Genomic DNA, 26,986 nt, shown 5'->3' on the forward strand with positions numbered 1-26,986 from the left:
CTATCGATCAAATGGTTCCATATATAATGCATGAAGCAACTTCAATTGAAGTTGAATGCACATAATTCACTAATCTCAATTTCGACATGGCCTCTTGATCTGTTCTTAAATACAAAGGATGCAAAGAGCCTTTCTACCAAATACATAAAAGAGTACAACGAGAAGCAACTACAGCATTATCAACCAAAGAGAGCAACCCATATATAACTATACAACCTCATTCAGTAGTAGCACCAAAGCGAACCAAACCAAAGAGAGCAACCCATATATAACTATACAACCTCGTTCAGTAATAGCACCAAAGCGAACCAATCAGCTCTGCAGCTGATTGCATCTGGTTTATACCAATATCTTGATCATGGTCAACATATGGACCTTCCTCGAATCCAGAGCATCAATTTCAAGACCAAACAATGGACAAACACAGGTCAAATAGATAAAACGCTCTTGAAGCTCTCAGTAAAGATGCTATTTTATGACAGGCTTGTCATCCAAACTCAAAAACAAATGGATGCACAAGCCACATAATATGAAAGGCTCTCTGCCCTCCAACCACCTAGTCATACCACATGGCAGATCCTTCAATAAATTTTTAAGGACAAAATTTGGGGTTTCATTTCATATTCAAGATGTTTTCTTTGGTTTTGATTTCTGCTTCTTGGAATCCAAGGAAACCAAACTTGTCCCAAGTCCAACAGGGGCCGGTTCTTCCTGGCTCCTTAAGGATCCATTCTCTTTCACATTTCTAGTACCATTGGAGGAGTTTTCTGTTTTCAGCTCATTTGCTTGAGCGTCTGCTTGAACATTTGAAGTCACCCCTGAATTAATAATGTTCAGAAGCTGTGCAAGTGGAGGCGATGTTTGGATATGACCACCATGTGGCCGTACATGAAGACCCCGTGCTGCTGCTTTCTTTCTGACTTCTGCTGCTGCTCGTGCAGCTCTTTCATCAACTCCTCTCCCTCGAGGAAGGTTTTCACCAACTAGTGCTGCACTTATAGATCTGTTGGATCCAGCTGCAGCCGCCTGGAAGTGTGCCTGTCATGAGAGCAGTTCTAACATGAGAAACCTAAACAGGTTCACAGACAACACAGAGAGTAGGCCAGAGAAGAAGCTTAGATAACTTTTAAATATTATCTGCAAAGTTTTCAATTGGGAATAGACCATAGATGAAGCTTAAATAGCTTTTAGATATTACAACAAAAGTTTATTAGTTTTGACAATTCTTATAACTGAGATAAATTAGACAGTTCAAATATTCAATGCACATACACAACTGATGATTTCTTTTTTCTGAATGTTGATTTTTTCAGATATTACACACCCACACACACCATCTCTTAGCCAGGTGAGACTTGAACACAGGATCCCATAGTAGAAATACTATCATGTGGCCTTAGAGCCAAAGGGCCGGTCCAAAGATTCAATATGAATTGTGACAGTTACATATTCAACCTGAACCCAAACCCTAAACAGCCCCAACCCAATACTTAGATAGGTTCTGGCTCAATCACTCAGTGAAAGCAATTCGGGATCAGGTCCAGTTACGCCCACATTATATTCATGGTCCTGTTTCTAAGACCTAGGCAGGCCCATCTAGGGACAGGTCCAGATCCTCCCTGACCTCTTAAGACATATCCAGACATGATTGTCACTATTGCACATGTTAAACCATGTCGTAAAAACCAAATACCTGTTGGAGTTATTAGTTGGTTCAGAAGGACCTTACCCTTTATTGCAGAACAAATCTATTAACAGCAAACTGACAGGCAAGTATCACCATTTAGAAATTGGAATTAGTATCAAATATCAAGAGACAAGAAGTACCTTCAGAATATCATTCACTGTCTGGCCCTTCTGCTTTTGAGCATTTACCTGCTTAAACAAAACAATAAAGGTGCAGCATTTTATTTTCCAACTACCAAAATGCACTGGTAGAATTGGTTGCTAAATAGACAGTCACTTATAGCAAAGTGAGACAGGATTTCAACAAATTTTAGAAACTTGAAACTAATAAAGATGCAGATCTTTTTATTTGCAATCCTCATCAGTACTGGCATGTCCTTCTGTAAATAGTCAGATAGATTTCAAAAAAGATTGGATTTAAGATGTCTAGTGAATATGTCAAGCAACAGTCAAATATTCGACTGCCTTGATTTGTTCTCATGAAGGACAATTTATAAGATCATCCAGATGCACCTTTGGGAAGAATTTGCATGAGTTCTGAACATGTACACTCCTGACCAACGAAGATGCATGGTATTTTTTCACTAATTTTTTTACAATATTAAATATTTTGAAATTTAATGACTAGTTTAATCTAAACTTTTGGAATCATCGGTTGTAAATGAAATTTGGTCATATAGATGAATTACAGAATCTAACTGGCCGAAGTTGAAAATACAGCAACTAACAAGACCATATTCGAACAAAACCTTTTTCATTTAATGGAGGTGTATATCCATTTCCTAAAAAATAGGTGTATATGTAGTTCAGTCAAGGAATTGCAGATGTATGCAGTATTCTTCAAAGTATAAGCTGAAAACGGATCATTATTTAAGGGATTTAATGTTATAACAAAATAAAGAAAGAATGATGGTTAATGAAGCACACAAGATTGTAGATCTTGAACACTGATCCTACTGGTGAACAACCCTTGATGATCAACATGATTTTTTTCCAATATTACCTGACTATCACGAACTTTAAATGCCTCCATCCAATTCTGTGAATCAAGTGTCCTTGAATCTTCCTTTCCTAGTTGCTTCGCTAGTATGTCATAAGTTTTCTTCTCATGCTGCCAGACAGAGTTTAGAGTGAGACAACTATAAAAGCACAAAAATCATAGAAAAACTCAATATAAATTAGCTTTTAATATCAACGTGCCTGGAGAGAGAGCTTGTAAGCACGAATGCAGTTGCAAGCAATGGCAAGAGCATGATAACAATGCGCAGTTTGAATATGATCAGGACCAAGAAGCCGCTCAGTTTTCTTCAGGGCTTCTTGTAGATAACGCAAAGCTATGTTCATTTTGCCAATGTCTTGGTACATCATAGCCACATTAATGAATGTAGCTGCAACATCAGGATGATCTGATCCACAAGATAAACTTAATAGGAGCAATGTACGAGACATGTGGCGTAGTGCTAGTTCTGCTTGATTGAGACCATGGTAGAAGAGAGCCATATTACCGTAGCTGCATTAATTCAAACCCTTCAACAGTCAACCATGAGTTTCATTTTATAAATAAGTAACATGAATCAATGCCCTCGAAAGCAACACATATGCAAAAGGGCAGTAAGTTCATGCCTGTGGACAGTATCAGGATGGTCCAAACCAAGGCACCGCTCATTTATAATAAGCTCCTTGTGCTGCTGCATAATGGCACCTGCCATGTCTCCACTGTGATATAGAACCATAGCAAGATATCTACAAAGGGGGAAAAATTAATCAGTGCCAATGAGATTTAATTTAAGCAGATAAAAATTCTTCTTTACTTGATGATACACAAGCAAACACAGAAAAAACCAGTAGAGTGGGAAAGCAAGGAGTCTTAAGGAACAGAATATAACTGACATTCCACATGGCAGAAAGAACAAACCTATTCTTACTATGTATCATTTTTCTAGTAACAAAAGAGAACAACAAGAAACATTTAGAAGCATCATAGAACCTGCTGGAATTACCACGTCTTTCTCAAAAAAGGTTTAGATGTGTCAGCAAAGTTTATCTTGCTTTTTGATAGTAAAGCCTAGTTGAACTAAAAATTCCTAACTCGTATATTTAATGTAAATGGTGAAAGATGTTTAACAGGTGCAGGCTGAAGAGTAACAACGAGAATAATTCATACACTAGAAAAGATAATTGATAGGAATAATTGAGCACGTGAAGATTACCGACAGCAGTTGGCAACCTCTCGATGCATGGGACCTGTAACCTGCTCAGTATCAATTAAGTCATTTACACATAAATACTAGAAATGAAAGAATGACCACTATGGCCAGAATATTAAAATTTAAGATAAAGAAACCTACTTGCTGGAAAATTGAAAAGGCTTCCACAAATAAAGCATAAGCTTCATTCAGCATGCCCTGAAGAATATTATAACAAACTGGCAAGCATAAGCATGACCTGACTTATTTTATTTGTAATGCACAAACCAACAAAATATTTCATTCTAAATCACAGAAACTTATAAGTTAAAAACTTATTACATACATCAGCCAACTTGACCTTCCCTGTTTCCACAAGATCTCTGGCTTCTGCACACACAGGAACAGAATGCTTTACAACTGGTTGAAGATTCAAAACATCTGATGTTTCAAAAGGTGATGCAGCTTCGAGATTATATTTTCGAGCAGCAATGACAATGCCTGCCTGTGACACAGAAAAACAAACTATAGATGCATTTTCACAGTAAAAGTGTTTTCTAGAAAGCAGAAAAAAACCAAAAAAAAACAGTCACCTTTTGGCACAGATTGCGAATAGCTGAAATTTTTTTCACTCTCGACCTCACATCCTCAGGCAGTTCAAACTGAATAAATATAACAGATCTAATCAAACGACAATAACATTGAATACAACCCAAATATAAATTCTATAAACTTTAAATAAGAAATATAAAATAACAAATTGCTTCCTAACAGAGCACAAATTGACAAATTACCTGATATTTAGATTTTGCAAATTCCTGAATATCTGACCACAATGAATCAGAAGAAATATGAATATGTGTGGCAGATCGATTATTTTGCATAAATGCTCCATGATTTGATTTTGTTTGCCTTTTAACAGGCTTGCCTGAAGATTGATCCTGGAAAACCACATACATTTGAATCACGATTAAGAATATCTTTAGCAAATGACAATGCAAATCATAGAAGACAGTCATCAAACTAAAAAGTCCACACAGAAGAGAACAGTGACATGAAATAAAAAAACGGTGAGAAGAATATCTGCTCCATGACGAAGAGAGAAGGAAAATATTTTCCCAAAAAAAAAAAAATCAAATGGCAAAATCTATAGAAAGCAGAATAAAATCTGTCATCACGAACAATAAAGAAGAAAAAATTAAGAATAAAAAAAAATACGTAGAGAAAATGAAGTGACGACGAGTTATTGCCATGAAATTCACTAATGTCTAGCTTTCTCCTTTTTGCTCTAGCAGATGTGGTTCCAAGGCAAGAACCAGCCAACCAATAGGATTTTTCTCCTTACTATGATAACAACTAAACAAGGGGCCATCACTATTAAAGTTTCCCAAGGTTTTTAGATCCTTGATCAACTCTTGAGTTGACACCCCACAAAGTGGCTACAGCTTAGCTGATTCTTTGGACAGAAGTGGAGTTTCCCTTCAAAATTCTAGGAAATGCTCTTCCACTGAATTGATTTTTTTTTATTTTTTTTTTTTTAGAATGAAGCTGTTTGATCGATAAAACTGAGATACAATCTATATTACTATGATAGAGTACAACATAGAGTAGAGGTGAGCTCCCCAAAGTTTAAAGAGAAAAGAAATGTCCAAAGGCTAGGAACACTTTAGGAACTCCCTCTTCAGCAAGTTGAACCGAGATGGAACTTGCTGATCTTTTTTTTTAAACTGGTGAGATCTATTGATAAAGCAAGCAACACAAAATAGAACAATTAGAAAAGCGTTCAGTTAAAACAAGAGATTGCATGGAAGCTCCTTCCTTAGCAAGAGTATCAGCCGCAAAATTGGCTAATCTCGGTACATGAGCCCAAAAGCAAGAAAAAAGGGAGGCGATGTCTGTGATGTCTCGGAAGGTGGTCGAATGTCACCATGGGGGGCCAAAGAAGGGGGAAAAACAGTGTTTCACCATGCTAGAATCACCTTCAATGATGAGAGGGCCAGAGAGATGATCCTGGAAGATGATGAGGCCCTAGAGGAGAGACATGAGCTCGATCGTGGTAGAATCCGAGACTCCAACAGGTCCGGAGTAAGAGACTCAAGGTGGCACCCTCGGAGGTTCTAAAGACACCGCCAAAACCAATAAGGTCGGGGTTGTCAAAAGCGCTGCCATTGAAGTTGAGTTTCAGCATACCATGAAGAGATTCTTGCATAGTAGCGTAACGATATGGGCCGGTCATCTGAGCAGTGGCCTACCAACTGCCGCAAAGGGTAGGACTGCCAAGGCAAATGAATTCCTTGCCCGAATGGACCCAGGTAGAGATCTGACCAGTGATGCAGCCAAAGACGTTGTCCAGACTAGAAAATTTATAGTTGAAACATCTATTGTTCCTTTAGTTCCAGATGCCTTAAGGAAGAAATGCAAGGCAGGCTGATAGGAGAGCCTTACCCATCTTGGGGATGGGGGAGCCGAGCAGAAGGTGATAAGTGGCAGGGAGGTCCAGAGGGAGGCAAACCTATTGAATAATTGTGCTGAGTAGACGGGTCCAAACTTTCCATGCAAAAGGGCAATGGAGAAGAACGTGGTGACACTCTCATCAGCAGCACTGCACAAGGAGCAGAGAATAGAGGGGCCCAAATTGCCTTGTTGTCGAAGGTTGTCCACGGTCAAGATTTTGTTGTAAAAGGCACTCTAGATAAAGAACCTAACCTTGGGGGGAGCGGAAAGGCACCAAGCTACCATAGTGAAGTGAGGCTCATGAGTGCCCGTCCATCCCTAGATGTGAAAATAGGCAAAGGAGACAGAAAAAATGCCACTATCAACTGGTCTCCATACCAATCTGTCCTCAATGTAGTGTCTGATATTGATATAGCTAAGATAATGCAAAAGAGTATAGACTTCATAGGCTTCCAAATCATTTAGGTCATGGCGAGGATGGAAATTCCAGCAATCATCATCGTCCCAAGAGTCAATCACAATGATAGCTGGGTGGCAGCCAAAGCAAAATAGTGCAGGGTAGGAGTCTTTGAGTGACGAGGAGCTAATCCACCGTTTGTTCCAGAATCCAATGCGCTGGCCATTACCAACGAAGAAGCAAACAGCAAACCTGAAGGCTAGAAGGAGGAGGTAAAGGCAGCACCAAATTGGAGATAGTCTATGTTGTGGTCCTCCAGATGTCCACCAAGTCAAAGAGTAGCGCTGGTTGGCAGCGACCATGCCTCTCCAAACAGATTTCGGAGAGGTATTGAACTTCCATAACCATTCAGGGAGGAGGGCAGTATTCATGTCCTTGGGGAGCCTAATCCCCAAACAGCCCATGATCTTCGGCTTGTACACATCTTTCCAACAAACGAGATGATATTTGAGTCCATTAGTAGCCCCACACCATAGGAATCATCTTTTGATGCCCTAGAAGGTGACAAACAGAAGCTGAACAAGGAAGAAAATATAGGTAGTGGATAGACGGGGGGGTGGGGTGCGCGGCGCGGAGGGGAAAGTTTGTGAAACGACTAGCTTTAGAGAGTAGACAACCCAGCCAAATAGCCAAACGACGCTCAATCCTCTCGATCATAGGAGACCTAGTCCTTTATGCAGGCAGCAATCGAAGAGAGGAAGACCCAAGTAGTGGGAAGGGTGACAATAGAGCATCGAAGATAGCTTGGCATGGACTGAAGCATGTCCAATCAATGTGGAATCCAGTGATAGAGGTCTTTACTCCAATTAATTTGCTGCCCAGAGGTCACATCAAAGAGGTCGAGGAGAGCTTTTAAGTGTCTGACTTGGTCCAATGAGCCATAACCAAATCATAGGGTGTCATTAGCAAACTGGAGCAAGGAGATGTCAAATTTCTTCAGATAAGCCACTAGGGAAAGCTAGCCAACATCCTTGGCCAAGTAGACCACGGATGAAAGTATTCCAACATGAGGTTGAGAGGGGAATAGAGGATCCCCTTGATGAATTCTGCAGGTGCCTCTAATTTATCCACAAGCAATGCCATTAACGAGAATGGAGTACGAGGCCGACGAGAAACAGCTTCTGATCCAGAAGTGCCAATACTTCCCGAATCCCATACGCTTGAGAATATCATCCATGAGATGTCAATTGAAACGATCAATGGCCTTCTCAAGGTCAAACTTTATGGTGATCTTGGCCGGCCCGGATCTCTTGAATTGGTCAATGATTTCATGTGTTGTCATTATTGAGTCCAAGATGTTGCATCCTTTGATGAACGCACTTTGACTATGGGGAATGATCGTTGGGAGGGTTGGCTTTGAGATGATGAGCAAGGAGCCTCGCAATGATCTTGTAGGGACTAGAGACAAGATTGAAGGAGGAAGGCAATGATCATTGCTATGATCATTAATGACGAAATGCAGTCAACACAAGGGCATTTCTCAAAGCAGTACCTGATGGCATTGAAATCGCCAGAGAATTCACCACTAGATAACCTTCCCTTTCCTATTGTATGTTACCAGAAGGCAGGGGGAAAGGTTTTCTGGGTATTCCCGGTAGGCATTTTCAATAGAGGTTCGAGTGGAGGTTTGAGTAACAATGGTTGTGACTGACTTGAGGTCTGAATGGAGGTCATGTGGGTGGTGAAGATGTGGAGGTGAAGGGGAAGGGTTTTCCATTCCAAAAATGGGGGAAGCAAAGGGTTGTTGTAGGAGATTCGAAGTGTGCTTGGTTTAAAAGAGGTAATGGGCTGGTGGAGCATGTCAGTGGTGGTACAGCATGGCTGGCAAGTGCAGAGGGAAGCTTCAGCAATTGGATGGGGGTTATTCAAGTGACTCTCATGTGGTCCTAAGTTGGGATGCAGAGGGTTGTTGCTGGAGATTGGAAGTATGCTTGGTTTAAAAGAGTAATGGGCTGATGGACGGCGTCAGTGGTGGAACAACATGCCAAGCGCAAAGGGAAGCTTCAGTAGTTGGATGGGGCTTACCTGAGGCACTGCTATCTAAGTGAATTCTCATGTGATCCTTGGTTGGTGCATGGCAGTTGCTCAGGTGTGGCGGAGATTGACTGGCAGGTTCAGGTATCAATATTGCCAGGTGAGTAGATGGGTTGTGAGCAAGTGAGGGTATCGGAATGGGGGTAGGGCTGGTCAATGGAAGCTCTAGGTTTTGGGGTATGCTGCTTGGCAGTTGCCAAAGGTGGGGGAGTCAGGTTGACAGATCTGAGTGTCAGTATGAGCAGGGGAACAAGAAGATAGGAGCAAGCGAGAAGATGAGAATTTGAATTTGAATGTGAGAGGGAAGCAGGCGGGTTGCCATTTGCTGAGTCAGCATCATCAACTCGGCAATGACTTAGTGGTTAATTATCTGCAGGCGATGGTTGATGAAGTCGCTCCTGGTGGCCAGGGCAGGAGTTGGCCATCTGATGGAGGAGAGATTGTTGAAAGTTATCTTTATCCAGAAGACAATTACTCCCACAACGAGTTTGATCATCCAATGGCCAGACCACCAAGGACTGTTGAGGAGGATTAGCACCCTAGCATGATCAAGTCTGGCCATTTGGAGAGTAACATCATCCTGTTGATCAGCTTGCCGAACATTGCAGTGATTGTTAGACCATGCCAGAGTTCGATTGGCAGACCCAAATGGAAATCCATTGCCTATAGGAGTGGCTTGAGATGTCTGAGTTCCATTTTTTGATACTGAATATGGAGGATTCAGAGCTGGGCATGAGAACTACAGCCACCACCATGCTGTCCCAGATAAAAGAAATGAAGAAACCATTCATGTTGTCCCGGATAACAGAAAGGAAGAAGCCATTCATGTTGTCCCAGATAAGAGGCCTTGGAGGGGTCATGGAGTGGTAGTTGGTCAGAAAACCATTTGGTGATGGCGGTCTCTTCATCCAACAAGCAAGTAGTGGTGATGATCAAAGAGTTTGCAGGACATTCAAAAAATCTGAGATTTGGGCCCAAAAAAAAGAAAAATAAGGAGAAGAACAGCTTGGAGAGAAGCAGCAGCCGCTTCCTTGGAATGTGTGACACAAAAGATCACCCCCTCTTCTTTTAATCAAGATTTAAGTATTTTTATATAAAAGACAAAAATGCCCCTCAAGACATAAACTTACATATCTCCTAGAATACACCTCTAAAATGAATGAAAAATGAACCATATATATTTGAAGACATTGCCTACCTAACAGACATCATATAAGATAAAAATATAGTATATGAAATAATCAAAATATCCCTAAAATGATATTTTAACACTCTTCCTCAAACTGGAGAGTAGATATTAAATAACCCTAGCTTGTCACAAAAGGATACATGTTCAAGTCTTCCCAATGGCTTGGTAAACACATCACATATGGAGTTACAACCTTTCCTTGCATAATTGCATCTCTAATCAAATGGCAATCAACCTCTATATGTTTAGTTCTCTTGTGGAATACAGGGTTGCTTGTAGTAAAGACGACCATCTAATTATCACACTTATGACCATAGGACCTAGTAACTGGAAACCAAATTCAATAAGAACAAATTTAATCCACATTCACTAATCGTGTGAGCCATTGCTCAATATTCGGCCTCTCCACTAGATCTAGCCACAACTGTCTATTTTTTTATTTTTCCAACTTACCAGGTTACTTCACACAAAACAACAGTAACCTGATGTAGACCATCTATCCATCTTACACCCAACATAATCAACATCAGAATATCCAAGTACATGAATTTGTCCGTTTTGAGAATACAACAGACCTTTTTAGGTGCATCCTTCAAATACTTTAAAATCCGTTGAGCAGCTTCTAAATATACTGTCTGCGGATTTTCCATGAACTGGCTTACAACTCCCACAACAAATAAAATATTTGGCCTAGTAACTGTAGCATAAATCGATTTACATAACTAGAGTTGGTATTGAGTTGTCCATGAGAGCAAAACCTTGTGTGTCATAAAGATTATGGTAGACTTCTATGGGAGTATCTACCAATTTAGCACCCAACTAACCTACTCTTGCAGTATATTTAATATATATTTTCCCTGGAGAGAGAACAATACCTCTTTTTTTTTTTTATGAAATGTGATTTTATTAAGAGAACAAAAATGAGGAACTAACTCCTAACAACAAGAGATTGCAAGGAGACTCCTTGCTTGGCTAAAACATCAGCAAGAAAGTACTTGAGCGGGCCCAAATGTTTCGTTAGAAAATGACTGGCCAAATACTATATAACTTCGATGATGCCTTCAAAATCATCCTCAAGCAGTACAATAACATCTACGTAGACCACCAAAACAACTACTCCAGTCTCTCAAGTATGAACATAGAATGATCACAATGGCACCAGTGCAACCCAAACTGCATTATTATAGTGCTAAATTTCTCAAACCACGCTCTAGGACTCAATTGAAGATGGCATTCTATAACTCACATACCTTCCCTATCTCCCCTTGAGTAGCATACCCAAAAGATTGCTCCATATAAACTTTTTCATATAAATCTCCATACAAGAAAGCATTTTTACATCAAGCTGAACAAGAGATCAATCATTATTAACTTCTACAGAGATTAAAATATGTACCGAAGTAAGTCGGCTCACAGGAGAGAATGTCTCAAACACATCAACATTGAAGGTCCATGTATATCCCTTTGCTACCCGTCAGGCCTTGTGTCATTCAATGGATCCATCAGCATTATATTTTATAGTATAACCCAATGATACCCCCAAAATAGTAGCTCCTGTTGTAGGATCACATAGATACCAAGTTCCCCAACACAGCAAAGCACTCATCTTATCATCCATAGCTCGTTTCCACACTGAAGAACACAGCATCCTACATTGAACGGGGTATAGTAAAAGTAGACGAGGGCATAGCAAGGAAGGGGACAAAAAATCAAGAGAAACATATTTAGAGATAGGATGGGAAGTGCAAGACTGTTTACCTTTCTGCGGACTAATAGGCAAGTCCAAATCTGATAGAACAAAACCTTTAGGCAAAGAAGAAGATGGCGGAGCATGAGAAGGTAGCTCTATAGGCTTATCTGTTGGAGGCACTGTAGTAGCACGAGGACAACGGATATAGACACGAAGAGGCGGAGAGGAACTTAATGGAGCTAGGATATCCAAAACAACAATTGAAACTAGACCATCTAAAGGAGACTCGGAAAAAATAGAAATTTCACTAGAGGACTCAAAATACGGAGTACGCTCAAAAAAGGTCAATTGACACGTCTTCTAATGGATAAGGTCATAGCATTTGTACCCTTTTTGTCAACGAGATTACCCTAGAATGACATATTTGACTGATCGAGATGACAAAATATCGACCGAAGGTCCAAACTATTAGCCGAGGTGGCTTCTCAAGAGGGAGATTAATTTAGAATTAAAATTTTAAAACTCAGGCATGGAAAATAAAATTATGCAATCATGCAAATTAAAGCATACAAAATTCACACACCACAATAGTTGACACCAAATGTTTTGTTATCGATGTTCGCCTATTGGTATTCACCGCTCAAGAATGCATACTAGGGAAATTCCACTAATCAAACTCTATTAGTTGAAATTTACATAAGAGAAATTCTAACTCTCTTTAAGCCACATATAGCTCAAATACACGACTTACAAGATAATCTCACCAAGAGATTGGCCAGATTCTAGCTCTAGCTAGAACCAACTGGGAAACTAGACCAATGATGTTTTCCCAACTGAACGACCCACAATCAAATGAGATATCTATTGAGAATGAAGGAAAAGACTGACATTGTTTAACTGGTGAAAGATGTCCCAAGCATAGATGTCATAAATACGATGCATTTGTAGTACAGAGTGTCACAGCTCAAGAAACGGATACATCATCCAACATAAAGAGTTCTCCCTTCTCATGTCAGAAACCAATCTTTTTCTTCGTCTACAAGTCCAAGAAAACACTAGTAGGATAAAAAGTTTTAAAATTTAGTAATGTGACTCACAGACAAGATTAATTGGAAACTTGCGAACAAATAGAACAAAATCTAAGGATATCTATGGGGTAGTGTGAACAATACCCTCCCTTTGAATGGGAGAGGTGGATCCATCAGCTAAAATAACTCTACGATATGCAGAAGACAGGTATACTCTACGATATGAGGAAGACATACCTGACATGTGGGTAAAGCCTCTTGAATCAGTTATCCAGGAGGGAGAGTGGGACACATTTAATGCAGTCATACATGTACCCATTATTGTGACACTTGTTGAGGATGAAGGATGAGTCTTTATAGTCGAAGAAGTAGTAGATGATGCATTCAATTGGCCCAGTCATTGTAATAACTATTGAGTTGCCTCATAAGAGCAAATGTCAAAAGAGGCATCATGTTGTGTGACTATAGAGCTGGCCCAAGCATGTTTACCAAATTTCTCCCAACATTTTTAATGAACAAATTTTCGATCCCCTTATCATTTGGACCACGCCCGCAAGTAGAGAAGGACCGACTTCTACTATTACCATCATTAAACTGACCATCAAATCTGTCAGTAGAGGGCTAGAGGTTAAGAGTACCTACATCTGAAAGATTTCCACCTATGACATTTTTACTAACTACTGCACCTTCAACCATAAGAACCCTATTAAAGGCCTGCTCTAGGGTGGTCACATCCTCATTGGCCAACAACAGAGCTTGAATGGCATCATACTCAGAGCCCAAATCATCTAGAAACCAAGCCACTTGAATTTGATTTTCTTTCTTAAAAATGTCTCCAACATTTGCAGTAAAAGGAATGGAATGTGTTGATTTCCTGTAGTACCTCTCTCATCTCAGTGAAGTACTATGTCACAAATCTACTGCCACATTTCATCTTAAAGTATCTCACATACAACTGATAGATTTTCGACAACTTACTTTCCTGAGACAGAATAGATGCTAAGATAGTCCACATTGCCTTAGAAGTACTATAACTCAAAATCCGATCACTAAATCGTGACTCCATATTATTGACCAACCAGGTCACCACTAAATTGTCTTCAGCCACCCAATCCTCAGTAATGGGTATAGAGGGATCATCTTTTAGGTATTTTGTCATCCTTTTAGCCCTCAAATACATCAAAATTAAACATAACCAGTTGACATAATTTGATCCATTCAATTGGATCGCAGTTATCAACCTTTTCGCAAAAATTCAATGACTACACAGTCAAGCGGCCCCACAATTGAATCAATTAGGGCAATCCAGCAGTAATCCCAATGAATAACAATCAACCTCAGCAATCAAGACCAGGAATTGAAAAATAAACCACTCAATCGCATGAAATTTAGGTGACACATGCAACATTGATGATGATGCAAGCAAGGTCGAGGAAGACGCAGGCAATATTGAAGAAATTTCTCAAACTGGGATAATTAAATGACTCAAAACCCCAATAATCTTTAAATTAGGAGTAGTAATGAGCCAGGAGGCTATGGCGGGCAGAAAAAGGGAAAAATGAAGTTTTTACCCTACCAGTCAAGAACTTTGGGAAGATCCTCCAAAAGGATTGCTGAAGATTGAGAGAAGAACCACAAAAAACTAAGAGAAATCAGCCCAAGAAGTACTTTACCACTCTGATACCATGAAAAATCTGAGGTTTAGGTGAAATAAGAAGAGAACTAAGGAGAAGGACAGCTTGGAGAGCAGCAACTGTTACCTTGGAGTGTGTCCCACAAAAACACAAATGTCCCTGAAGTAATAGTTTCTTGCTTTAAGTTTGGTCTTTGTTTCAAAATTAGTCTTAAAGTTAATAAGTCTTTAAGTTAGAAACTTTCCAGTTTTGAATTTCTTTTCCAACAAATAGATATTGATTTAAAAAGTCGTAATTGAAGTCTACTTCATGTAGTGGACAGCACAGGAGTTTTCTTAGAAGTCAGGGGTATTTCAGTATTTCACAGATGTGATCTGAATAAATTCCTTGTTTTCTGACGATTCAAAAGTCTTAATAGGAGTAATTACCTCTCCTGTATCAGCCATGATTCTGTGTGAACTACAGCAAACTGTCTAATAAGAACAGCAGCCAACTACTTTGAACAAGTAATCTTTAACAGGCTTTAATCAAGCCAATACAACATGCACAGACTTCTGTGGGTCCCACAACACATAAAAACACTACTCTGTTTTACAAACAAGACAATACTAGCACCTAACAATCCTTGTTAATGAATCGTCAGCATTCTACTCTTCTGGGTCGGAATTCAACCCCCGATTCTCAATTAAACTCATTTAGGTGAAAAAGATACAAAAAGAAGACAAATGCCGTCCATAAGAAAATTCATAAATCAACGTACAAAAGGGCATAAAATAAATGTCGAGCTTCAGGTCCTCCTCAGCGGCCTCACCATCTTCTTTGAACATCTCTCCGGCCCGCTCCACATTGAGGGACACTCTGCTATGATTATTGGATGGTTTTCCTCTCCCTCCACCCCGCCATGGCAGCATTGGGATGTTTTCTACTCTATTATGAACATTCTACCCCACATTACTTGTATTTGGTCCAATGTTCCCAGATCTGCCAATTGTGTAGATTATTTTTTGCTAAGCAGGGAGCCTCCCTGCATTCCCTTGTCGTAAGGGGTGTGCTTCCCTAGTTTAATTGTTTATTTTCTCTTGCTTAATAAAATTATCACTTCACAAAAAAAGGCATAAAATAAAGGAAAAATTACAACTTTGATCACTCCTAAGATATTCTAATCTCTTGACAACTTTAACTCCATAATTACTGAATTAACCCCTGACTTCTAACAAGTTTACTATTTTGCTGATTTTGTATGCATATAAAAGGCCTTCATATGTAAACAGAAATCACTATTTCCTTATTGAACAATTTTTTGGTTTTTGTTCTTTTTTGGATAAACCTATCCTTTATTTTTTCTTTATTTGTTATTTTTCTTAGTAGTCACTGAAACCCTACTTTTTTTCTCTCAACTTATCATTGCTTAAATCTAACTCTTCATGCTGCATCAAAGATCTACCAAATGTTCCCCCACCTAAGTTTTGTTCTCTTGCCTCTTGGATTTTCCATGGGCAGCAGTCAAGAAAAATTGAGTCTTTTTTTCAACTGATCAAATCCCATACCACACTGACACGCCCCATCTTTCCAAGTTTATTACAGGTCCAGAGAAAAATGGATACTTATTCGATGACCAATCAAATTCCATGCCACACTAACGTGCCCCCTCTCTTAGCAAGTTCATTACAGGTAAGTAGTTTTCCATGGGCAGAGTCCAGGGAAAATGTACTACTTTTTGTGGATCAATCAGATTCCATGCCACACTGACTTCATTTGCTATGCCAGAGCTACAAATAGGTGCTGAGACGTAGTATGAGGCCCTGGAAGGCTAAAGTTTCATGTTTTGATGCCTTTCTAGCCATCTATTTCTATCCTTTCTCCTTGAGTTGCTTTTCTTAATCATTTTGTTCATTGTGTTTAAGAGAAGAGGGTCACCATATCCAACTTGCTGACGCCAATCAATGGGACCAAACTGCATCTCCTGCAGTCTATCATGAGAGCGGTAGCTGGATATGCACATAAATTGTTCCTCTGTTTTGTTTTGCTTAAAGGTGCCACATATGTCATGCTAAATCCCATCATATTTAAATTTTAGATAAAGCCTAAGAATTAAATAGAACTCAATTCTACTGCTACTCCTTAAGATCACCACTGAAACCTTATGAACTGATTACACCTCAATAAGCCATTTGTAATTTATATAAGAGTTGAATTAGTGGATAAATAATAAAGAACTAGAAGCATTTCCATGCTTTCAAGAATGGCAGTGGCCAACGAAAGTAAATGCTCTAAAAAGTGGTGCATAAACCAATGAGAGAGAGAGACCTTTGGACTCTTCATATGTGCCAAGTTAACTACTTCTCCAAAGAAACAATTGAAGAAATGTGAGATAGCAGGTCCAAGTTCGTGATCTTGGGACACTCTCAATACATCCTGAATGAAGGCAAAGGTGATAGTTAACAACACCACTGATTGCAGGTAATAAAAAGCATACTTGTGAGAAACATAATTATATAAACCGGAATGACTTGTTTCTGAAATTTGTAACAGGGTACTATGATCACCTTGATAATGTGTTTTGCAGATCTGATGGCAATTTCAATTACACATAGATCCCATATATGAGGTAAATCATGCGTCAAACCAGCAACCTAGCAAAAATGAAGCCAAGACTCATTACAGATGTTCATATGAACTACTGAATTTGCAAGAGGATTAATAACACAATCAGCATACTTTTCCCATGTAACGGACATTAATTCCATGAGCATGAAGAGCTTCTGTTAAAGTCTGACCATCCATTGGGGACACCTCCAAGGAGAACAAATCTTGCACAAACTTGGGAAGAACAACATCTACAAGATAGTTACTAGCTTTTCTCACACATTCTTCGTCTGCAGCTGTCTCCTAATGTAAAAGAGAAATTGGATATGAACAAGAATATGAGCTAGAATTCAAATTTTGAAGACTTTTTTCTCTAAGTTTATAACAATAAATTTCACGCCATGTAATGATACAACTACTGAGCCTAAACACAGAAAACATGTGAAGAAAAGATCACCAAACAATCTGATATTGACCTCTGGACCATCACCCAGTTTGAATTCAGTAAAGACATTAGGATTAAGTAGTATTTCCTTGCAAACAGCATTCTCTTGAGCAGCATTAACAGGTTCTTTTCCATCCTACATATGGAAAAAAAATGAATGAAATAAGCTGTTTAAAATCAATAAATGCACAAGGTTAATGAATAAATTCCAGAGTAAGCCCAATCTTTAACTTGATTATAACAATTTCAAAGTAACTTTTATACCTAAGTTTTTAACAAAAGGGATAATTAATAGTAAGAAGCACAATGAAAAAACAAAATCTTATCTCTTCAAAGAAAACAACTGAGATTTCTTTTACCTTGTGGCCAGAAACTGATATTGAAACCTCAGAAGCCACCTCAGCATCAACACTTGTAGCATTTTCAGGATTCAAATCTGCTGAAACCTTTTCCTCAATCTTAGACTTTGATTTCCCAGAAGCTTCAGCCTGATCAAAGATCAAACATGGCCATAACTACCAGAAGCCAAAAAGAATAAAATTTTCCAAGAAACAATCATCAGTAGGACTAGAAACAGGCTCACTTTGCAAAAGGCAGAAATAAGTTCTGGCCTCAAAACACAAAACCTGGACCCAGGTCCACTGGAGTTTGCGTCTCGTGGGGTAACCCTCATCAAATCTAAGAGATAATGCCTGATATTAAAGCAAAATGGAAAACCTTAGGTATTGAATTACAACAAAGTAGAAATAGACATCATAAAGATGCAAACAAGACATCGAACTCAAAACTTCAAGTAATTACAAAGTATGTGACGATGGTTCTAATAAACGGTCACCTATCATCACTGCCAACAATTCCCTTGCATTCAACAGGTGCAGCTAACTTGATTGCATTTCCAGAGCTATCTACAACAGTATGCTCCTTCAAATGCAGCCGCTTGGCAGCCTCCAGTACCTACAGGAAAACAAAGATTTGTGGATCCATAAGGGGGAAAGTCACTATATGTGTGGCACCTCATCCATGAAAGTACAAACAAGTAAGTTTGCCAAATGAAAGGATCATAATCATTAAGGATCTACATATTGAGCCTTGATTCAATATCCGCATCCACTTCTAACGAGATTCTTTCAGTGTCTTTCTAACCAAATTTAGATAAATAAATAAAATAACTGTGAAATATTCACCTTTAAATGAAATGCTTCATTCCAGCAAATTTTCTTCCCATTATCGACAGAACCATAAAGAAGAGAGTCTGACTTATCTCCATGGAGAATGCCAGGTATGATACTCTAATGACAACAAAACACAGAGGGAAAAAAATAAACATCTGGAAACATCAGAAATATCAAGCCCAATGGACCCAATGTAAAGGGTGGAATGATTCCACTGTATTTTTTTTTTATAAAGATTTCCACTGTATTCACCTGCGCAACAATTCTATGACCCCGGTAATCAATGATTGCCATGGCAAGATTATAAAGCCCGGGAATATCGGCTTCCTGGTAGGCTTTGGTTCCTTTTAAGTCATTATTTGCAGATGCATAAGTAGCTTGTTCACTGTCAACCAACTGTCCCTCAGGGGAGGCATCCTCAGCATCATCTGCAACCCCATTAAGGTCCTGTACACTTGAGGCACCATGCGGTAGTAAACTGAGCCCAGCAACACTCTCATTACCAGACAATGTAACTGGTGTTTCAGCAAAAGTGTTTGAATTCTCACAATCTTCACGGTTAGGGTGAATTGTGAGTGTAGCAACAAGTGAATCGCTTTTGCCAAGATCGGCATCAACAGCAAAACTGAAAAATATATTATTGTGCACATACCTGCAGAAAATGATGAAAGATTTCTCTTTGTAATTACAGAGAAAGACTGCCAGAAAAACCAGATGCAGATAACAGACACACAAGATGTGCCTGTAACCATTTTTCATACTGAAATTCAACAGGACAGAAAAAATAGTAAAAGCAAATATAAGTAAGCCACTTAAACAAAGACATTGACTCAAAACGCAAGTATCCCAAACATGAGCCCCTGAGAGAAGTGTGCAGCAAAGAAGCAGTTGTAAAATCAGGATTTTATGCAATTAACTGTCTCATAAAGCTAAATTTCACCTCGGAGAAGCAATGATAATTTTATTTTATTTTTAGAATAATGAGAAATTACTTAGATTATTCAAAGTGTAAAGAAACTAGAATATATGCAGCACCCTTGCCAATGAATCCTTTCACAACCAGTTCAAAGACAATGAGTCACAACCCCCATTCTTTAGTATTGTCTTCCAATCAACAATTAGGAACTTGAAATAACCAAAACTTCTATCTTATTAACAACATGGGCATTGCAACTGCAACTTGTATATAGAGAAGAGGCATCCATCATAAGGCAAAGGCAAGCAAAATATAAAGATTGGTGCATCACACAACAGTCAAGTGCACCTAGGAGTAAAATGTAGCTAATTAGACATATTTATCTTTTAGGTTTGAATTATGCTTTTATACAAAAAAAAAAAATCTATTTACATTGATATAAACAAAAAAGGTTAATTAACAAATAATAGGACAGTTTAATCTTTAAAAAGCAAGAATGAGGTTAAACACATAAAAAGCACTTCCATGAGCTCAAAATCTACACTCACATGTGAAAACACTCTGGATCAGTTGGGTTGATGGGAGGTATACATCTGTTTATCACTCCAACAGCGCCACTAACTGCTGCATCCACAAAGTCACAAGTCACCTTATACAGAGCTCTATCACGTACAATCCTACAAAATAATAACCATATAAGTACTCTTCTAAAGATAATAAACAATGGTAACCAGAAATCTGCGGCCATAAAAAAACAACATATAAAAAAAAGGCAAAAGAAGTGGATAAAATATGGCATGACTAATTGCACCTCTCCTGGAGTGTCATGTGTGGTAACTCTCGACAAGACTGCAATTCATCATTCCAGTCCCTTTGCATCCCAATTAAGTCATTACCATATGAAAGGGTAAGGGCATCTTCCGCTCTTGCGGCATCTCGCTTATGATCTAAGACAAAGGAGAATAAGATTTCTGTGTGAGAAAGATAATGAAAAAAATGAAGAAACTCTGCAAAAAAATTGCCTTGAACATTTACAGCAGCAGCAAAGTAGTCATCAGCACTCTTGAAGAGAAGATCTGGAAGATTTTTACATGACTCTCACAGTAAGAAATCTCACAAAGCTAGAATTAATATGGTGGAGTCTTACAAGAGTCTCACAGAAGGAGGACTCACAGAAGAGTCTCAATTTAAAGGTGTTTTAGTTATGTTAGTCTTCTATTTATATTGAGTTGTTTAATTATGCTAGGACTTATCTTTTTAAGTGTTAGACTTTGGGTGTAACTAGGACAAGGGTACTTTAATTGTAATTGGACTTTATTACTTTCCTCTATTATAAATAGGGGTTCATGTACTCACATTACAATAAATCAATGGTGTTTTTCTCTTTTCCTAAAATTCAACAAGCACAACTGACAAATTGCTGAGATAAGGCAGCCAAATTACTACTACAGGCAGCACAAAAGCCCCAAACTTTAGCTGAGTAAGAAACACTCAATTTTAACTGTAAACATGCATTTTGGAACTTGAGCCAGAACCCCTAATTTGAGTTTGAGAATGCATCATAGTACAACTTACACACTGATCCAGCACCAATTTAATCACCAGAGCAACCACATATTCAGGCTTTTTTTTATTTTGATTAAATATACAAAAACGAGGCCTTTCAATCAATCAACCTGTATATGTGTTTGTGTGTGTGTGTGTGTGTGTGTGTGTACATATACATACACCTGCATATGTGAGCGTGTGCATGCAGAGAGGGGAAGCAAAATGGTCTATCAGATTCACAAATTTCTTTTCTTTCTTGGTTTCTGTTTTTCTTGCTCCCTCTATTTCTTCTCCATTTCAAACACTTGTTTATTCTTCACAAGACATAAGCAGTGAAAGATTAATAAAAGTTTAATGTATAAATAGTTATTCATTTTTTCAAAATCTAATAAACACCCCACATAAGTATTAATGTTCTCCATGAAAAAACGGCTCTTACATGATGCATCATATTCCCAAAGATTAGCAATTTGTATTTGTGAGTGCAAATTAACATCAAGTGCATCCATAAAGGCTAATCATAAACCTAGACTTTTCAAAAAGTAAACTTATATATACCAGTCTTGAATCAGGATATTGCAGTCAAATTTTTTAAAAAATTTAGGAACATGATTTTCCAAACTACACTTACCAGGAATAGGAAATACACCAACCCATGAATTAGCTGGTAGTAGTGACTGAACATTCTCAAATGGGTGGGTTGAGGCTTTCCGCTCGAGAATTTCATGAAATCCTTCAAAAGGGAATGATGATATGACCATGACAGCAGAAAAGAAATACAAAGTCTTAGTATGTCAGTATAATAGTGAAGCTTAACCCATTTTGACTTTACCCTTCTTGAACTTGGGACTGATCTTCTGTAAAAGGCCGATAAGGGTTGTTGCCTCAGAAGCAGGCTTTGCTGGACTTGGATCTAGTATATTTCCCGTGCTTGAGTTCACAAAGAATGTCCTTGTTGAACCGGTAATACAGTACTTATTTCCTTCCAAAGTTACTAGATCTAAATAAATCAAATCTCCAACAAGCCTGGAAATATATTTAAGGCAATAGCTTAAGTCACAGAAGAAGAAGAATTAAAATAAAGAACTAGATAAATATGGAGACTACCTCCTATAACTTGGAGGAGGATTAAATGAAGAAAAAACCATGCCCTCTAGACATCTGATCTCTTTAGATGAAGAAGCTAACAGACTACCGAGTGAACCAGTAACATCCTCCATGAAACCCAATCCATCAAGCTCGGGGAATATAGTTTTTGTCGAACCTAAAGTACCACCAAATAAAAAAATGAATACCAACACGAACAAGGGAAACACAAAAAATGACTAAACTCATCAGTACGTTCATTTTAAATGTTAAGACTTTGACCTTCGTTATTTATAAAAATAGGAGTAGCAGAGTTTTACATAACAGGCAATAGAAATTATACATCATGCAAGAAACTATTGTCAAGGATAATCTTCACACAGGAACGAAGGATTCCTAGGAATACCAGAGTGGAGCAATCCAAAACGTGTACTTTCTAGTATATCCATTTGTAAATTTTAGTTTATTGAAGAAAGTACTGCAATCAGTTTCTTTTAAAGATTAACTTGAAAATTGCAGCTAAGGCGCTTCAAAGACCCTTTCTTCTTGTTATGTAATCCAGGACTTAAATATTATGTTGTTTGCCCCATCGATTTCAAGGTGGCTCCATTGAATTCACCATTTCAAAAGGTTAAGAATAAATAAAGAAAAAAGGCAACCCAATTGCCCTTGGGAGACTGGAACTAAAGATTTCACAATAGACACCCCACATGTAGCCATCAGACCAAAGGTCCAATTTACATCTTTTGCAAAATATTTAATTTTTTAATAAACAAGAAAAGGACTCACAATAAGATTGTTGTCTACTGCAAAAACAAGGGAACCGCCTTCATGTAAGTCAATATCTTTTGCAAAAACTCTAGATGTATGAACGTATAATGTGTATATGTATGTACATATGTACATACTTAAGGAAACAAGTTTCAAGAAATATACTAGAGTTCCTGTGTGTGACAGTTTCAATAAGTTTTGGAATTCTTCCCCACGGACAGGATATCCAAGTCCATTAGTCAGTTTCTACAAGAATCTCAAAAATTACAAAAAAATTGGCATATACATCTGAGGCCAAATAGAAAAAGTGACCAAAAAAACATTTTTTCCTTGTCTAAGTAATCAAAAAAAATCAAGTAGATGAAATTTGCCAATCATTAAAAACCTGTAGTTTTATTTTGCAAGGACTCATGCTGCAATGCTAGAGATGTGGATAGTGATGAATGAAGGGTGGAAAGAGAAAGCAATTCTCTGGCCCGGCAAAGATGAGACCTAATAGATCTGTCATCGTACAACGCTGCAACCAACTTAGCTTTATTAGGGGCACAATAAACACTATTAATAGATCAAAAAGTCTAAGAACTTTATGGGTCAACCATAACAGATGAACATATAACTGAGAATGCCCAATTTGAATTATACCAGGCTAAAACGTTTCAAAAAAAGCTTGAAATTCCAATTAAGTTAAACACAAATAAAATAAAAAATCAACTGGATAAATCATGTGTTAGCATGGGAAAAAGCAAAATACAACACCCGGTAAGCTTGGAATTTTGCTGAGTCTATAAGTTGACCAACAAGCCTCCTAATGTTACTAATCAATTTTGGATGCATCTGGACCCAATTTATCATCGTGAAAGTGGAATGAGCTTAAAAACACCTGGCACCATCTCCAAAGAGCAACCACCAGTAGTAATATCACCAACTTCTGATAGTTCATTGTAGTCTACCAAACGGTGCATAGAGCCATCTTTGGTGTGCAATAACAAATCATAACAAGTGAAGAAACAAGTCTCTGGAGCATCAAGAAGGAATTGCCTCAAATCCATAACAGAGTCCCCAGGATTTAACTGTATCAAGAAAAGTAAATATCAATATTACAGTAAAAATTAATAACAGGATGAAGAATCACATTCACCTTTGCGACAAGTAAAGAAACTAAATACTAATATAAGTGCCTGAGAGGAAAAAGAAAATGAGATGTAAATTATACAAGAGGCAACTCCAGACGGTCCAACAACTGAGTTTTCACTAGGAAACTAAGAAAACATTAAAAAAGAAAAAAACATTGCACACAAATCTCTTTACAGCAGACAGGATCTGGCTAGAACAGTGCACCTGGAATTCAAGTGTAACAAGTAGAACTGGAGTTTGAAATTCACAATAAACCAAGAAGATGTTGGATACTGCAGGTGTTGTAGTGTGCAACAAATGACTGAAGCTTCAAAATTGACAAGGAATCATGAACTTAAAGTAACATCTAGAAACGCCAGATGACCAGAACACAATTACTCAAAATAAGGAGCACACATATATCATGGATTATGTTCCCAAATGACACCCAATGTCACTGATTTACTGCTTGCCATTTGTTTTAAAGTGATGAATCTTATAAAAATACTGGTCACATCAATCTCATCGACTCACGTGCAACTCAAGCTTTTCAACAGATTGTGCTTTGACAGAAACAGTGTAGAGATGGAGATCGCCTGTTAAACAAACAGCAACCAAATTGGTCCAAGTCAGAATACATTAGAACATCTGAATCAACAAATTCCACCATGCAAAAGGTAAGAAGAAGAAAAAAAGCAACAACTTGGAAGTTGTCACAGCTCCTTAGCAGAAGTTGGCAAGACCTTAAGTTAAAACTTTGGAGGCTATTTCACCCCTTCCAAGAGCAGGTTCCTCACTTCTTCCTGATTGAAGAAGGCTCTAAATAAAACACAATAAGGGTACAATATTTTCATTTATATCATTAAAATGTTTTTAAGCAACATACTAGAGCAAGATATTTTTGAAAAGATATGATTAGAGAATGGGATAGAATGAACGTCAACACAGTCCATAAGTATGTAAACGTGACTACACACTTAAAGTATGATCCTAAAATAAGTATATGATGTTCAGATGCTACTCTAAAGTAGTTAGAACTGGAAAATAACATGTGGAGAGAAAAAAAGACAGATAGCATTTCAAAAGGATCTGATGTAAAGAGAGATAGTAGCTTTTTACTCCTCCAGTATCCATTTGTCCTAAGAGAACATGAGAGAGAGAGAGAGAGATACAAAATACAAGGAAATTCTACTTCAAACTTTCACAAAAGAGAAGCCAAACAAATGATACAGTACTAGAAGGGGCCGAAGAACACCAGCTGAGCCCCTTGACGATCTTTAGGTCAGCCATGCATCCAGAATTACTAAAACAGCATTGGAACAAATGTTCTCGTCCAAGGAAAATGTAATAAAGAGTAAATGAAGTTACCATCTGCTTGCTTGGACTGGTTGGTGGCAGCATCTGTTCCCTCGGCCTTGGTAGTGACATTAGTAGAGTCGTTCGATCCAGCAGACTTATCAACTGAATTACAACTCTGGACTCCATTCTCGCTAATGCTGGAATTTTCCACATCAATCTTTTTACCCGTTGGGAATACTGCAGAATCAGTAGTGTTGGCAGCAGATAGAGAAATAGGTTCTAAAGAATTGGTTACACTGGATGCTTTCCCTTTATTCTTCGATTTGTTAGATTTCCCAGCCATATTTGTTCCTGAAACAGAAGCCAAATAAACACCTCAATATAGGAAGAAAAATGAACATAAATATTAAGCCAGTAATATACAGACGCCTTTAACAGCCATAACAGTAAGCCAGAAAAATTCTCTGACTAACAAATCGAATTTAATACTAAAAGGGGTCCTTACTTCAATGACCTTACACTGAATATGTACCCCCTTAAAATCTGAAGTCGATGATAGAATATGTTGATTATGAGATGTCGACGTGAGTAACCCCTCCAGAAGCTCAAATAAAAAAATTGATGCAAACCACACAGACAGCAATTAAAATGTGCTCCTGGTCCACTTGAAGTTGTAACTCAATCAAAACCCACCCGCAGTAGCATCGCAGATAGATAAACAAGTTGCTGGAACCAAAACAACTACGGAAATCGAACTTGAAAGAAGATGCACACAGAATCCAATTAAATGAACTTCAAACTCGAAAAAATAAAAAAGGTAGTAGTATGTCACATTAAAAAGACACAAGCCCAAGAATAATGTAGAAAGAAACTGTGATAAAACAAATGAGCACCGTGCCTTGAGCGTCCACAAACAACAGTCAGCCTCAGATACCGAACCGATACGATTTGCAGATAACGGATAAGCAGGATAAACACAGAGGCTGCAAATAGAAGATAATGAAGGACAGAGAGAGGATGTACACCCACCCGAAGGGAGGCTGAGGATGGTCAGTCGAGACGGCCCCGGTGTTAAACGGATTGTCGACGGGAAGCTAATTAGCAAACGCCGCACACGTACTTCAACCTCTTTCCAGTTTCCAGCTCTTTTATTTTCTGGATTTAGGGTTCATTTTCTGTATCGTTTTTGTTTTGCCACAACAAAATGGCTAGCTAGACGACATCATCGATCATTACAGGATATAATATTAGCACTAGTAATAACAATGCAGATAAGAGCGATACTTGAGCCACCGTTAGGGTTTTGGATTGGTTTAGAATGAAGGAGGCCACCGTTAGGGCTACCAATGCCTTTCCAGAAATAGACGCCTTCCTCCCGTGGATTTTCCTCGGTTTCCCAAGAATTCCGGATTGTTTATGTGTTTCAAGAGCACGTGCGGGAACTTGCACGCGAACATGTTGGAGAGAATGCTAACCTATTTTGTTACTAGCCTCCCGAGCCTAGTGGTGGAAGAGGGATTATCCGGTGAGTCCAGTCCGAATTTAGTCGCGTTAACTCGATATAACAACAAACATACCAGCGAGTCATCACTTAGAGATGAAATCAAACGACTCAGATGGCGACCGTTTGACTAGAAACTCGGTGTTAAATGTGAAATTTGCATACACCAGGAGTGAAAGGCAATCGTTTGT

At 38.4% G+C, this 26,986-nt stretch overlaps 1 protein-coding gene across 4 annotated transcripts; it reads right to left on the minus strand.

Moving 5' to 3' along the window:
- Positions 1–26,666, minus strand: LOC137937763 (clustered mitochondria protein-like). 4 transcript variants are annotated; one of them, XM_068782921.1, is made up of 29 exons: positions 26,324–26,666; positions 25,364–25,645; positions 24,530–24,591; positions 23,763–23,952; positions 23,268–23,399; positions 22,133–22,289; positions 21,858–22,051; positions 21,657–21,758; positions 20,289–20,424; positions 20,026–20,154; positions 18,814–19,213; positions 18,574–18,678; positions 18,225–18,343; positions 17,973–18,081; positions 17,749–17,877; positions 17,421–17,525; positions 17,077–17,247; positions 16,905–16,991; positions 16,666–16,773; positions 4,667–4,813; positions 4,466–4,534; positions 4,219–4,377; positions 4,035–4,091; positions 3,897–3,937; positions 3,310–3,429; positions 2,887–3,196; positions 2,690–2,797; positions 1,828–1,875; positions 1–1,038 (listed from the first exon to the last, which is right to left on the minus strand). In XM_068782921.1, the coding sequence occupies exons 2-29, from the start codon at positions 25,635–25,637 to the stop codon at positions 625–627; spliced, it is 4,182 nt and encodes a 1,393-aa protein (XP_068639022.1). In that variant the 5' UTR covers positions 25,638–25,645; positions 26,324–26,666; the 3' UTR covers positions 1–624. The 4 variants fall into 4 exon arrangements, with proteins under 4 accessions (XP_068639022.1, XP_068639025.1, XP_068639023.1 ...); XM_068782924.1 differs by lacking the exon at positions 26,324–26,666 and adding an exon at positions 25,814–26,028; XM_068782922.1 differs by lacking the exon at positions 26,324–26,666 and adding an exon at positions 25,809–26,028.
- Positions 26,667–26,986: the final 320 nt, after the last annotated feature.

The sequence above is a fragment of the Aristolochia californica genome, unplaced genomic scaffold (assembly GCF_029961685.1).
Source record: "Aristolochia californica isolate CCGP_79_NKW_82.1479 unplaced genomic scaffold, dmAriCali1.0.hap1 SCAF_7, whole genome shotgun sequence".
In the NCBI taxonomy this organism is placed as follows: domain Eukaryota; kingdom Viridiplantae; phylum Streptophyta; class Magnoliopsida; order Piperales; family Aristolochiaceae; genus Aristolochia; species Aristolochia californica.